The 14,124-nt window shown below is 50.1% G+C and overlaps 1 protein-coding gene across 1 annotated transcript; it reads left to right on the top strand.

The window, feature by feature from the left end:
* The first annotated feature begins 221 nt into the window (after positions 1–221).
* Positions 222–9,686, top strand: LOC106738216 (immunoglobulin kappa variable 3-15). The gene is made up of 4 exons (XM_019478230.2): positions 222–285; positions 625–939; positions 9,244–9,358; positions 9,677–9,686. The coding sequence occupies exons 1-4, from the start codon at positions 237–239 to the stop codon at positions 9,684–9,686; spliced, it is 489 nt and encodes a 162-aa protein (XP_019333775.1). The 5' UTR covers positions 222–236.
* Positions 9,687–14,124: the final 4,438 nt, after the last annotated feature.

Here is a 14,124-nt window from a genome sequence, read left to right on the forward strand (position 1 = left end):
GTACTGCTCACTGCCAGCAAATGGTGCTGCACACACAGAGCAGAGTTGTCTCTAGCCCTTGCCCTGCAGTCTCTGCCCTGGGCCCACAGTGCCCTGGGCTACACAGTGATGTAGAGACCCTGGTTTGCATATGACTTGCATTGTAACAGCGCCCTGCTCTGGGGAGCAGCTATAAAATGACCAGATGAATGCTTAATGTCTTTCAGCTCTATGTCAGCTAGTGCAGAAGTAGCAAGATGATGTGGCAGGTGCAGCTCCTCTGGTTCATCGTACTCTGGATTCAGGGTAAAAACAGCAGCTGGACAGAGAACAGCTCAGATGCCTACAATTAGAACATGCAATTTAGATAATGATGGCTTTAGCACAGACAGTCGTGATTGTGGCTTTAATATTCTGGGCTGGCTGGGGATGTTTCCAGGGGATAACAGATTTATCCAGTACAGAATGGTTCTGAATGCCATGCTGGGGGTCACCTGGATCCCTGTAACTATCTTCTAAATGGAAAATGGAGAAATTTAAAAAAGAGAGAGAGAGAAGAAGGGGAGCACAATTTCCCTTTGTTAATACTCACTGCATTTGAAGTGTCTGATTTTTTTTTTCATGGTAACTGTTTCCCCTGTGCAGGATCCAGTGGGGACATTGTTGTGACTCAGAGTCCAGAGTCCCTGGCAGTGTCCCCAGGAGACACCGTCACCATCAAGTGCAAAACCAGCTCCAGTGTTAGCAGCTACATGGCCTTGTACCAGCAGAAACCAGGGCAGGCTCCTAAGCTCCTTCTCTACAGCACAAATACCCGCCCCTCGGGAATCCCTGACCGGTTCAGTGGCAGTGGGTCTGGCACCTACTTTACGTTCACCGTCAGCCGGGTGGAAGCTGGTGATGCTGGAGATTATTACTGTCAGCAGCATCAGAGCTACCCTCCCACAGTGCTACAGCCCCGTACAAAAACCTCCCTGCTCTTTTCAGGTTTTGCTGCTCCCAGCACCAGCTGCTTCCTGCCCAGTCACAAGCCAATGATTAATGACCTGTTACAGCAGATCCACCTGCTGCTCAAATGCATACATTTCACCCATCACTTCTCCCTCTCAGTCACAGATCTGCACCAGAATCTGACATCCAGAGATCCAGAACAGGATCCACCTTTTTTCAAATCACTCTGGCTTATCTGCTCCAGTGAGCCCATGCAGTCTCCTGCACGTGGTGAGGAGATGGACCTGTCCAATGGCTGGACACTAACATTGGCTTCTATCAGCTCAATTCCCAGATCCACGCAGACATTGTGCAGGGTGTCTTCCCTGAAGTCCCTCCAAGGCACACACCATGGGCCTTCCCCATTGGTCATCATAACATGTTCTCCCAATCCCTTTCTCCCTTGCGAGTCTCCTCCCCAACTACCTGGTCCTCTCCCCTACAAACCATCCCCATGTATAGAAAGACTAGCAAGTATGGCAGAAAACCAGCTTGGCTTAGTAGGGAACTCTTCAGTGAACTAAATCACAAAAAGGAAGCTTATAAGTTGTGGAAACAACTAGAGAGGGGTATAAGAGTATTGCTGGGATGAAGTCAGGAAGGTCAAAGTGCAATTGGAGTCGCATCTAGTAAGGGATGTGAAGGTGAACAAGAAGGGTTTCTACAAGTGTGTCAGTAACAAGAGGAGGATCAGGGAGACATGCGGGTCCTTTACTGAATGAGGGAGGCAACCTTGTGCCAGAAAATATAGAAAAGACTGGAAGACACAATGCCTTTTTCATCTCAGTCTTTATGGTCAGCTCCCAGACTACTATACCAGGCTGCACAGTTTGGGGAGGAGGGGAGCAGCCACCAGTGGCAAAATAATAGGTTAGGGACTGTTTAGAAAAGCTGAACATGTACAAGTCCTTGGGGCCAGACAGGATGAGTCCGATGGTGCTGAGGGAGTTGGCCAATATACTAAAGATGTACTGGCCATCGTCTTCAAAAGGTCATGGTGACTGGGAGAGGTCCTGGATGATTGGAAAAGGGCAAATATAATACTGCCCATATTTAAGAAAGGGAAAAAGGAGGATGCAAGGAACTACAGACTAGTCAGCCCCACCTCAGTCCCTGGAAATATCATGGAGCAGGTCCTCAAGGAATCCATTTCTAAGCACTTGGAGAAGAAGGCAATTAGGAACAGTCAGCATGCATTCACCAGGGCAAGTCATGTTTGACCAACCTGATTGCTTTCTACGACAAGGCGACTGGCTCTGTGGATGCAGGGAGACCAGTGGATGTGATGTACCTTGACTTTAGCAAGGCTTTTGATACTGTGCCCCACAATATTCTTGCAAGTAAGCTGAAGAAGTACAGGTTCAATGAGTGGACTGTATGGTGGATCGAAAACTGCTGGGCTCAAAGTAGTAATCAATGGCTCAATGCCTTCTTGGCAGCCAGTATCAAGTGGAGTGCCCCAGAGGTCAGTCCTGGGGCCAGTTTTGTTCAATATCTTTATCTAATACCTGGAAGATGGCACAGAGTGCACCCTCAGCGAGTTTGCAGATGACACCAAGCTGGGGGGAGTAGTAGATATGCTGGAGAGTAGGGCTAGGATTCAGAGAGACAAATTGGAGGATTGGGCCCAAAAAAAAATCTCATGAAAGAAGCTGAATATGAGCCAACAGTGTGCCCTTGTTGGCAAGAAGGCTAAAGGCATCCTGAGCTGCACTGGTAGGAGTGTTGCCAGCAGATCAAGGGAAGTGATTTTTCCCCCTCTACTCAGCACTGCTGAGGCCACATCTGGAGTACGGTGTTCAGTTTTGCACCCCCCACTACAGAAGGGATGCGTACAAATTGGAGAGAGGGCAATGATAATGGTGAGGGGGCTGGGGCGCATGACTTTAGAGGAGAGGCTGATGGAACTGGAATTATTTAGTCTGGAGAAGAGAAGACTGAAAGGGCATTTGAAAGCAGCCTTCAACTACCTGTAGGCTGGTTCACAAGAGGACGGAGCTGGACTGTTCTTAGCGGTGGCAGATGACAGAACAAGGAGGAATGGTTTCAAGTTGGAGCAAGGGAAGTTTAGGTTAGGTATTAGAAAAAAAAAAAATTCTTACTTGGAGGGTAGTAAGACACTGGAACAGGTTACACAGAGAGGTGGTGGACTCTCCATCCTTGGAGGCTTTTAAGACCCGGCTGGTCAAAGCTTTGGGATGATCTAGTTGGGGCTTGTCCTGCTTTGAGCAGGGGTTGGACTAGATGACCCCCCAAGGTCCCTTCCAACCCTAATTTTCTATGATTCTATGGTATGATTCTACCTGAGCAGCACTACCCAGGGACAGGCAGTGGCTGAGCTCTGACTTTGGCCCCAAATTATAATCCTAGTGCCCTAGACCAGTACTCAAATCTAAAATGAGGCCAACTCTTTCCTGTTGACTGGGGAGGGGGGGAGGGGATCTCATCTTGGAGTGGTAGCCTCTGCTGAGAGCATAAAGTCTACTAAGTTTCAAGAAGATCAGTGCAGGGGTTCGGGGGGGGGGGGGAACTGCACCCCAAATTCTTGAAAGCAAAACTCATGTCACATGTATGTGTTACACCACAGGGGGGTGAAAACTGCAGAGGTGTCTGTCTTGGGGCAGTTGATTGTCTGTATTATTTCCTCTCCTTAGTCTATGGTTTTGTAGGTGTTAATTGTTGCTAATTAACTGGCTACATTAGTTAGCTACTCTGTATTGAGCTGGTCCCTGAGTGAATCATGATCGATTGGTAACTGGTAACACAGTAGTTTAGCAGCCAGGCCTGCACTAGGGCCCTCCCCCACCCCAAGGCAGAGACAGTCAGTTGCGCAAGCACCCATGTCACGAGTTTTGCCTGTCAGCAGCTAGAGGTGCAGGGCCCCAGAACCCCTGCACCGATCTCCTCGACAGCTGGCAGGCTTCGTGGCCACAGCAGGGGCCACCATCCCTGCAGCTTTCACCCCGCTGCACCTTAACACACACAGTGTCACCCAAGTCACGAGTTTTGCTTGTCTGCAGCTAGAGCTGCAGTTCCCCCCAAACCCCTGCACTTATCTCCTTGAAACTTGGCAGACTTTGTGGCCCGAGCAGGGGCCACCACCCCTGCAGTTTTCAGCCTGCTGCACCTTAATACACACATCATCGTCATCTATGTCACGAGTTTTGCCTGTCAGCAGCTTGAGGTGCAGTTCCCCCCAAGCCCCTGTACCAATCTTCTTGTAACTTGGCAGGCTTTGTGGCCTGAGTAGGGGCTACCACTTCTGCAGTTTTCACCCCCCTGTGGTGTAACACATACACGTGACATGAGTTTTGCTTTCAAGAATTTGCAATGCAGTTTCCCCTGAACCCCTGCACTGATCTTCTTGAAACTTGGTAGGCTTCAGGCTCTCAGCAGAGGCTATCACTCCTGCAAGTTTCATCTAAGTCATACAAAACACAACAAAATTATAGATATTTCATTGATTCCTAATTATACCCTATGGCCAGATCTCCAAGGTGGCTGTGAAGCTTCAGAGCTGCTTAGATCGGATCGAAGAGGAAACCCGGTCCAGAGCTCCAGATCAGATTTCTGGCACCTGAGGTGGCCAGATATGAAGCCAGATCGAATAGCTGCCTACTTGCATGCACCTAGAGCATAGGTCAAAAGTGAATCATTAGGGTCCCAGGATGGGGATGGGGGACACCAAGCACAGAACACCAGCCAATGACTACTGCACCTCACACGTACCCAAGAAGCCTGTGAGCACCACACAGTGCAACCCTGCCTGGAAGCATGCACAGAGTGAGAGAAAAACAGCCCTGCAGCCATGCAGGTTCCCTCACTGACTATTGCCTCCTTCCTGGTCTGGTAGATGGAGAGCTTGGCCAGAGCCAGAAAGAGGCTGACCAGAAGGTCCCAGGACACAGTGGGGCTCTGTAATGGGATCCACATCAGAGAAGTGCAGCCAGAACCTCAAGAGGAAGTTTCTGAGAAGGTGGTAGAGGGGCTGCAGGCTGGTACACTAAGGCTGAGCAGGCCCCATGGTCTGGCACTGGCCACTGAATGGGCAGGCATCAAGAAGGCACACACGCATGCTGATGGTGCCATCGAGGAGCCACCAACCTAGCTTCCCAGTGGCTCTAGGCAAGATCCACTGATGTGCTTTCCCATGCCTCTACCTTTCATCCCAGCATTGTTAAGTACTGGAATCTCTGGAGCCTGCCCTGCCCTTGGTTTGGTGTCAGCAACCTGTGGTGGGAAGGAGGAGATACTTTTCTTATCTCCTCTGGTTGATGATGGGACCTGGGTCTCCCATGTGCTGGGAGAGCTCTCTGAGTACAGGGGTTCAAGGCTGCAAAGCCAACTTTCTCCTCCTCCATCTTTTAGATGCCCTCCTCAGCATGAGCTGCACCCCTCTAAGATACACCTAAACCAGTTCCTGAGGAGAAACATGGCTTCCTTGTACTGGATGCAAGAAAGATTTAGAGGGGGAATGGGATTGGGACCCTTGTGCTTTACCCAACACCTCAGGGCCAGAGTCAAAGGAGCACTTAGCCACTAAATCAGGACTGTGATGGCCTCTGGGCCCCTCAGACCACCACAGTGCCACAGAAATCCCCTACTCCATAGCTGTCAAACTCTGGAACTGGCAAATCCCCATGGCACCTATGTTGTTGTCTTAGATTTCCCATGAAAAGCACATGTCTGAGATGGGGGAGGCCCTCATTCATGCTGCTTCCTATGGCTTCTCCTTCTGCCCCTGAGTCCTCCCTTCTTGGTGGTAGAAGGTCCCAGGTTCCTACTATAGAAACCCCTGTCTCAGCTAGGGTTGCCAACCAAAGAACATTTTTTTACTGACAATCGGCAAACCTTTTACCTTTTACCATTTTTTTTTACTGATATATGCTTTTATATAATGTAAGTATAACCCTTCTGCCATGCCCTGGGCCAGGTTCAACTGTAAGGGTTGAACACCAACCATAGTAAAAAAAGTTTTGCTGTCAGTGAAAAGTTTGCAGATTATCAGTACAAAAAATGTTCTTGGGTTGACAATCCTAGTTCACTACAGGGCTTATACAGTGCTTCCCCCACTGCAGGGGTCCCCTAATCACCTCCACACGCTGATACTCCCAACTGTAACCCAAACCATGCTTTGCATCCCATTCCCCAGCCTTAACTCCAATGGTTCAGTTTCCTGTGCCCATGCATTGACCCTCATCCAATGTCTCTCCTCACTCCTGGCTCCTAAGCTCTGTCCCAGCCACACCAGCCCTTTTTCTGCCCTTCCTGCAGCTTCACAGTCTTGCTTACCTGCAAAGCAGCAGTTTTCTAGGTAAGCAACTGGTTAAATCAGCAGCAGCAGCACACATCTGGAGGTTGGAAAATGGGGCTACACAATGCCCTGAAACAGCTCCCTGAAGGGTGCTGTGCTCCTATTCAGACACCAAGTGGTCTTTCTTGTCCTTCAAAATCCAGCCTTATTCAGGTTATAGAGCTTTCCCCAAGCTCACAGTTGCTTAGGTTTTGTTTTTTGCTTTGTTTTGTTGTTGTTGTTGTTTTGTTGTATTTTTTTTTATGCATGGCTTTTTTTTGTTGTTGTTACAGACTTGGCAGACAGGTGTTTTTAGCTTTTTTCTTTGTGGACTATCCATAAATTTATGGCCAGCTGGCAAACCTGGCCTCAGCACACTGAGAGCTCAGAGTATGGAACACATATGAACATGGTGATCAGCAAGGCAGCACCAAGAAGTGCTGCCAATGTACTAATAGGGCCTAATTGTCTCCAGCGCTGGTGTAAGTGCACTGTAGGCCTGGGGAATACAATCAGGTCACAACACAGAGGACAGAGGAATCAAAACCATGCAATGGAAGAGCTCAGTGATGCCCTGATATACCTCTGTTACAGAGGCCATGGTGTTGCTTCAATCCTGCAGTCTACTGAAAACATCCAGGCACTCACAAATGAGGCTATCTCTATCCCCTGCCCTGCAGCTCTTCCCTGGGCCCCAGGGAGCACACAGGAATATAGAGCTTCTGCTTTGCATACAGCCACCCCAGTGAAAGCACCCTGCTCCAGGGAGCAGCTATAAAAGGGCCAGTTAAACATTTGGTGTCTCTCAGCTCTGTGCCAATCAGAGCAGAAGCAGCAAGATGATGTGGCAAATGCACCTTCTTTGGCTTCTTATGCTCTGGATTCAGGGTAAGAACAGCAGCAGGAGAGAGAGTAGCTCAGACTACTGGTATAATACTGAGACTGAGACAGTGATGACTATAGCACAAGAACAGGCCTGGCTCTGACATTAGCTTCCCACGCTGACTGTGGCTATGGGTAACAAAAATGGGTAACAAAAATGTCTGCAGTAAGGAATAGCTCTGAATTCTATGTTGGGGGTATCCCTGCCCAGCTTTAAGGAACTGTTAAAAGGAAATTGGAGAAATTGTTAAAAATGGGAAGCCAGAGGGAGTGGAGGCAGAAGAGGATTTTTCTTGTTGATCCTAATTGCATTTGAATTTCCCAACATTATTTTCATGGTCACTGTTTCCCCCATGCAGGCTCCAGAGGCAGTGTTTCAATGACTTAGACTCCAGAGTCCCTGGCCGTGTCTCCAGGAGACACAGTCACCATCAAGTGCAAAACCAGTTCCAGTAGCAATCTGCACTGGTACCAGCAGAAAGCAGGACAATCTTCAAAACTCCTCTACAACACAAATTCCCGTTCCCTCTGGGATCCCCGACCGGTTCAGTGGCAGTGGGTCTAGCACCGACTACACTTTCACCATCGGCTGGGCAGAAGTTGGTGATGATGGAGATTACTATTGTCAGCAGGGCTCCCACAGTGCTACAGCCCTGTACAAAAACCTCCCTGCTCTGCTCAGTTCTGCTGCTCCCGGCACCAGCTTCTTCCTGCCCAGCCACAGGCCAGTGACTCTCCTTCCCCGCTGCAGCAGAGCCAGGGGACAGTCACTTTCCTGCCTTTCACTTGCAAACTTCCACCATGATCTCACTGATTTCTGATATGGTTCTCATCCGTTTCCTCTGCTGTTAACAATCACATGCAGATTCCCACTGAAAGGATGATACAATATTATATATGCTCCGGGAGTTGCATCCTACTGGTGTGGGGGAAGAACAGACTCTTCTCGCTGCTTTTCCTTCCATTTATTACGTGGATCTGGCACGTTAATTCCAACATCAGTCGTGCTGTTGTTCCTGTCCTTTGCTGTCACTGCTGTATACATTGCATTAGAGCCAGGCCCCGTTGCACTGGGCACTGGACAGTCACAGCATGAAAAGACAGTTCCTAGGGACCCTAGACACTAACAAGAAACTGAATGTGAGAGAAGTCGACGAGCCCCGTCTGTGTGGGGACTCACCTGTACCAGCTGGAACTCATCGCTCTCCCCCTCCATCCATTCCCTCTGTAGAGTCCACAGAAACAGCCCCAGCTGAGCCCTGGCCTCTGGTGTCTTCTGCTTCAGCCCCAAGAGTTGGGGCCAAAACAGGAGCTCCAGACACCCGTGGTGATGTATATGAATGGCAATGCTGGCTCCGCCCAGCTGTGGGCGCACCAGCTCTATGCAGCATCTGGATCAAGGCAATGCCTGTGTCTGGTTGGCTTCACTTCCACCGGGACAGTATTTCTAACCAATTCAAACAAGGCACGAAGCAGAGCACTGAGGGCACTGGGTATAACTCCAGGAAGGAGGAAGCGGCAACAGGAGCCAGACAGAGCCTGGAGGAGTACAGAGAGCTGGATCAGGAATAAGTGAAAACAAGAAGTGGGTAAGGGGGTGGTCCTTTATGTGGACAGACAGCGCACATTTATACCAGTCACAGGGTTGCACGTTTCCAGCCCAGGGCCCTTCTTCTGTCGTCCTGAGCAAATATAAACCGGCCGCTTCGCATGTATGCATCACACAGTCAAGAAGCATCAGGATGATCTCACACACTCAGCTAGTCTGCCTCCTTGTGCTCTGCATTCAGGGTAAGCACCACAGCACCAGGGAGAACATTTTGAAGCAGTGTTAAGTACTGCAGTGTGCTTTAAGCCATGCTGCCTGCCTGCCAAGTCTGCTGCTGAAGGCTACAGCCAATTGATTATACATCTAGCAGGATTTTAGCTCCAAGGAAGCAATGCATCTCCAATCAGGATAGCTGCCTTCATTCTGCACATGGGGAGATGCAAAAAGAAAAATAAGAAAAACTTAATAACTTTCTAATATGCAAATCATATTTTGTCTAAATGGCTTGATGGTCTGTTTATTTTAATTGCCTCCCTCCTCCCTCCTGCAGGCTCCAGTGGGGACATACTGCTGATGCAGATGCCAGAGTCCCTGGCAGTGTCTCCAGGAGAAACGATCACCATCAACTGCAAAGCCATTACATATAGTGGCAACTACATACACTGGTACCAACAGAACAAGGGCAACCTCCTACACTCCTTATCTCTGGCACAAACTCCCATCCCTTGGGGATCCCAGACCAGTTCAGCAGCAGTAAATCAGACAGCAACTACACTCTCACAATCAGATGGGTTGAAGCAGATGATGCTGGAGATGACCATTGTCAGCAAACCGGCAGCTTACCTTTCCCGCCATGATGCAGGCCAGAACAAAAACCTCGCTGCACTCCCCAGACTTCACTTTCTTTTCTTTAACCAGCTGCTGGCTGGGGACAGAGTAGCTGGGAGTCTCTCAGCCTCTTAAGTTCACACCCCTCACTCCAGGTCTCCCTAAGGGTTACTAGAGGCCTCTCGAGATGTAGCACAAGGACTGGAACTTACACAAAAATGCTCTGAAATACAGTCAGCATTGGCAGTTCTCCCTTGACAACTGAAATATCTCTGCTCTTACTTCCCAGTGGCTCCCAGTATCCTGCCTCCCTTGAAGTTCTTCCAAGGTCAACTTCTGTTCTCCTAGGCCCCGTCCCACAGTGATAGGATTTGTGCTAACTCAACAAGCACAAATTTGTGCTGTAAGATTGCAGAGGGTTTATAGTTTTCCTCGCACTGCTGCAGAAGGCATCCACAGCAGCTCTCCTCTTCCCTGCACTGCAAAATGTAGGATCTTAGGGGTCTTGACCCCAAGCAGGGCCTTTGCAGAGAGAAACTCAGTGGATCACCAGCCTGAGACACCAACACATCTAGTGGGCAAAGTGGGGTGGAAAAGTTTGCACCCTGAGCTGTAGACTCATACCTGATAGGGCTTGTGTCCTGAGTGCCACAATGAAGGCTGAGGGATTCAAAGCTCCAGCTGTGCAAAGCACAAGGGCAGGACACTACTGTGAGAGGTGTCACCACCAACAAGCAGGTTAGCCCTCCCCTGGCCTCACAACTTCCAGTTTTATGTGGTGAGCAAATCTCCAAAGCCCTGAAATTGGAAGTGGCTGCAGAGCCAGGGAATGGGTAACTTAGTTCTTGAAATCTCACCTTACAGTGGAGGTGTCTCCCACAGGGAGGGCAGGTGGAGGGCTGATGAGGGGATGCCTGACCTGTCTCCATGTGGCCAGAGCCTCAAATGCCCTGCCTCCATTCTAGTACCTGCTCTGCTGTGTGCCCAGGGCTCCTGTCCTCACTCTTATCTACTAAGAAGAAGACCCAAAGGGCAGGTGCAATTTCATCAGCACATCCCCTGGATCCACTCCTGGCCTAAGGATGCCGCATTTCCCTGCTTATGCATTTCTAATTTGCAACCAAATTCAAGGTCATACCCTGCTTGCATGGTCAGTGAAGTCTTCGGTGTACGTGTACTCTGTTGTCTTCTGCTGCCGCTGAAGCAGTTAGCGTGTGTTCTCCCCGTAAACCTCAGTATCACAGAAAGAATGGCCACGAGCTCAGTTTGGCGGCAAGGGCTCAGCTAGGTACCAACAAATTACTTACTAACATAAATGGGTTACAAGGTGTTAACTGTGCATGCTCTGGGCAAGGTACAGATTCAACCCGCATGTTGCATCCCTTTGGCCTCATACAAAGTTCCAAGGGTTTCCAGGCTACGCACAGCATCAGGTCCTGAAAATTATATACTGGGTTAACAGGAGGATGATAGTTTTGTTTGTGGAAGACAAGGGAAAAAGAATGGCTCCCTGCAGACCACCCACTGTCACTCCCAGAACCAGAGTCCTTTAACCTGCTGACAACACAGGCAGTGACCAAGATGGATCTCATAGGAACAGCAGCAGGAGACCAAGATGTTTTATGGCATGACCTATCCGTGACATCAAGGTAAGAGGAGGATGCCTCAGGCACAACCAGGTAAGGACTTTATACTCACTGGGGCAGAACATGGGTTATATTCACCCCAAATGATCATGTTCAGATTTGGCAGCCTTCAAGCAGACAGTGATGTAGGTCATTGATGTCTGCAAGGTGCTGTTGCACACTGATACAGACCGGTACAAAAGCTTTACCCTGCTAGTGCAGTTTCCATTCCTCTGCTACGCCAGCAGCCCACTGCACAGGCATGTTTCCTGTGAGACTTCTGTCCCCTCTGGGGCAGTGGAAGAAATGCCACACTCCTCTCACACCCCTTAGATCCTGCCAGTTCGCACCTGCCACTAGTCAGCAGCCACAGGACCTGCTACTCCTGTGTTACTGTTACTCCTGCCACTCTTCTATCATTTCTTAAGTGGCAAGTTCTCAAACTATCCTCATGCAGAAATGTTACTGAGTTCATTTCAATTTTTCCTACTGGCACTGAGCAGGTTTCCTGCAGCTTGGAAATATCTATGTTGCAAAATGGAGGTGACACCATAGCACTGGTCCTCATAACCAAAGTTACTTCTGTCCAGCTCAGAAGATCAAGCATAGCACAAAAGATGTGGCCCAGTCTGGAATAGCAACTCACAAGGCACCTAGGTCCCTGGCAGGCTTTTACTTGGACAGATGGCCTGTGCTGAGGCCAGAGTCACCATGTCTTCACTGCTTTTGTTACCCATGCTGGCTATATCAGCACTGAGACTGGGGCACCTGGCCAGATGACAACAGCTCCATCATACTGGGGCCCACATTGTCTTATACAGACACTGAAAAACTTATAGAGAGAAAGAAGGGGAGAAAATGAAAAAGTTCAGAGAAGAAACACTGTAAGCCTTCCAGGGCAGCACCTATCATGCTAAAGGAAGAGATCAAATATTTGAAAGTCAAATAAAAATGACAAGTAATCAGGGGTGTGCACAAGCAGACACAAAAATACAGAGGTGCTGATTTACCATTGTGGCAGGAGGTTTCATTCTGGTAAGTTCAACAAAGTTACACTGGCCCCAGACTGGCTTGATGGTGTTGGCTGAATCAAGCTTTAACTTGTGAGTCACCATACAACTTTAATGTACAGGCAATACTAGTCACTACGTTCATGTCCAGAGCTATCCCTGCTGTTAACAGGACTTGTACTCAAGCATCCTTGGTATTGCTCCTGCCTGGTGCCCCTCACACTGAGCTGGCTCCTTCTAGACTGGGGTGGGCAAAATATGGCCTGCAAGCCAGATCCGGCCTGCCAGGCCATTCTATCCAGCCCTCAGGGACCCTAAAAAATTTAGAAAAATAGTATTTATCTGTCCCTTGTTCCTGTCAAAGCTGACAAGAGCCAGGGGCAGTAGGGCCCAGGGGAGGCCCCAGCAGGCTCCTGCAACAGCCTGGGACCATGGGGCTGTTCCCCAGCATGGGAAGTTCAGGTAAGAAGTGGGGGAGGGGCAGGGAGGCAGGGAAGGACTGCGGGGATTGCCCCAGTCCTGAGGGCCGGGCCAGCTCCTGCTGAGCCCCACTGTCCAGCCATGCAGCCAGGAGCTGGTAGGCAGGCGGGAAAGTGGTGGCAGGGGTGGGGGGGAGTGGAAGCGAGCAGGAGCACAAGACCTGTGCTGGTGTCCCAGACCCAGCACCAGCAGGGCCCAGAGAAGGGCAGTAGGAGCGCAGGGCATGGGCTGGCAGGGGGCTCTGAAACTGGGCTGGCTGCACCAGCAAGGAAAGGAGGGAAATGGCCCAGCTTCATAGAGCTCCTGCCACTCTGCTCTGAGCCCCACCAGCACTGGCCCTGGGACACCAGCACAGGCCCTGCACTCCTGCCCGGCTGCTGCTGCCTCCCATGTGCCCGTTCACTCCTAGTGCCCCCGCCCCAGCCCCATGGTACAGGTAGGGGGCAGCATGCAGCCCTGACCCCACGCTCACCTGTGGGGAATGAGCTAGTGCTCAGTGTGGGAGAAAAGTGGCCTCCCCCCCGTCATGGTCAGCACTTCCTGCTGCAGCTGCTAGCAACCTGAGCAGGGCTGTCCTGCCTCTCCACCTCATCTCCTCCGCACTGCACTGTGGAGCAGTAGTGGCAACAGAGAGAAGGCACAGGTAGCCCCGTGCGGGCTCTGAGCAGCTGCAGCACGAGGCACTGGCCACAGGGAAAGGAAGCGGCTGCTTTTCCCCCATGCTGACCACCAGCTTGTTCCCCAGAAGCTGCTGCTCAGTGCGGAGGAAAGCAGCACCCCCGCTCACTGCTACTGGACAGTGTTTGCTGCAGCTGCCCACCCAGAGTCCATGCAGCACTAGACTGTTGTGCACCTGCTTCACCACCACCTCTGCCAGTCCATGCCCCACGCTCTTACTACCCTGCTCTGGGTGCTGGCACTGGCACTGGGACATTGGTGCAGGCCCCTTATTCCTGCTCACTTCCACTCCGCCCTCCCGCTTTCCTTCCCCATGTTCCTGCCCTGCCACTCTGCACTACATGGCTCCCATACCCACATACACACATCCCCACAAACCCTCATATGCAATCACTTCTGCATATACACCACAAACACCCACAAATCAGGACAATTTTTCTTTATTTAAATTTAAAAATGTTTTTATGGGTGTTTGATTTTTAGTATGTAATTTGTTTGGTTTTTTTTTTTTTTTCCCCCTAAGATGGCAAACTCGCTTTCCCAAAGGAGTATTACCAGGGGCAAGGGGTGGGACTTCCAGTCCCAAGATGGCAAACAGGGGTCAGGGCTCCTGTCAAGGAGTGGAGCTACCCATGCGGCCCTCAACACCTTGCCAAAACTTGGTAAATGATCCTCTGCCCAAAATTGCCCACCTCTGTTCTAGACCATCACCTTCTCTACCCCAGAGGGATCCTAAACTGATGGCATAATCCTAGGATGCAAAATATGATGTTAATTGAGATAAGAAAGATCCTTTGGCATCAGGATGGG

This window comes from Alligator mississippiensis, chromosome 2 (genome assembly GCF_030867095.1).
Source record: "Alligator mississippiensis isolate rAllMis1 chromosome 2, rAllMis1, whole genome shotgun sequence".
In the NCBI taxonomy this organism is placed as follows: domain Eukaryota; kingdom Metazoa; phylum Chordata; order Crocodylia; family Alligatoridae; genus Alligator; species Alligator mississippiensis.

Excerpts from the sequence above, each read along its gene's own strand:
- LOC106738216 (XM_019478230.2), top strand. The coding sequence starts at position 237 with ATGATGTGGCAGGTGCAGCTCCTCTGGTTCATCGTACTCTGGATTCAG. Across the intron at positions 286-624 it reads CATCGTACTCTGGATTCAGG|GATCCAGTGGGGACATTGTT; the intron begins GTAAAAACAGCA and ends TCCCCTGTGCAG. Across the intron at positions 940-9,243 it reads TCCCACAGTGCTACAGCCCC|GCTCCAGTGGGGACATACTG; the intron begins GTACAAAAACCT and ends TCCCTCCTGCAG.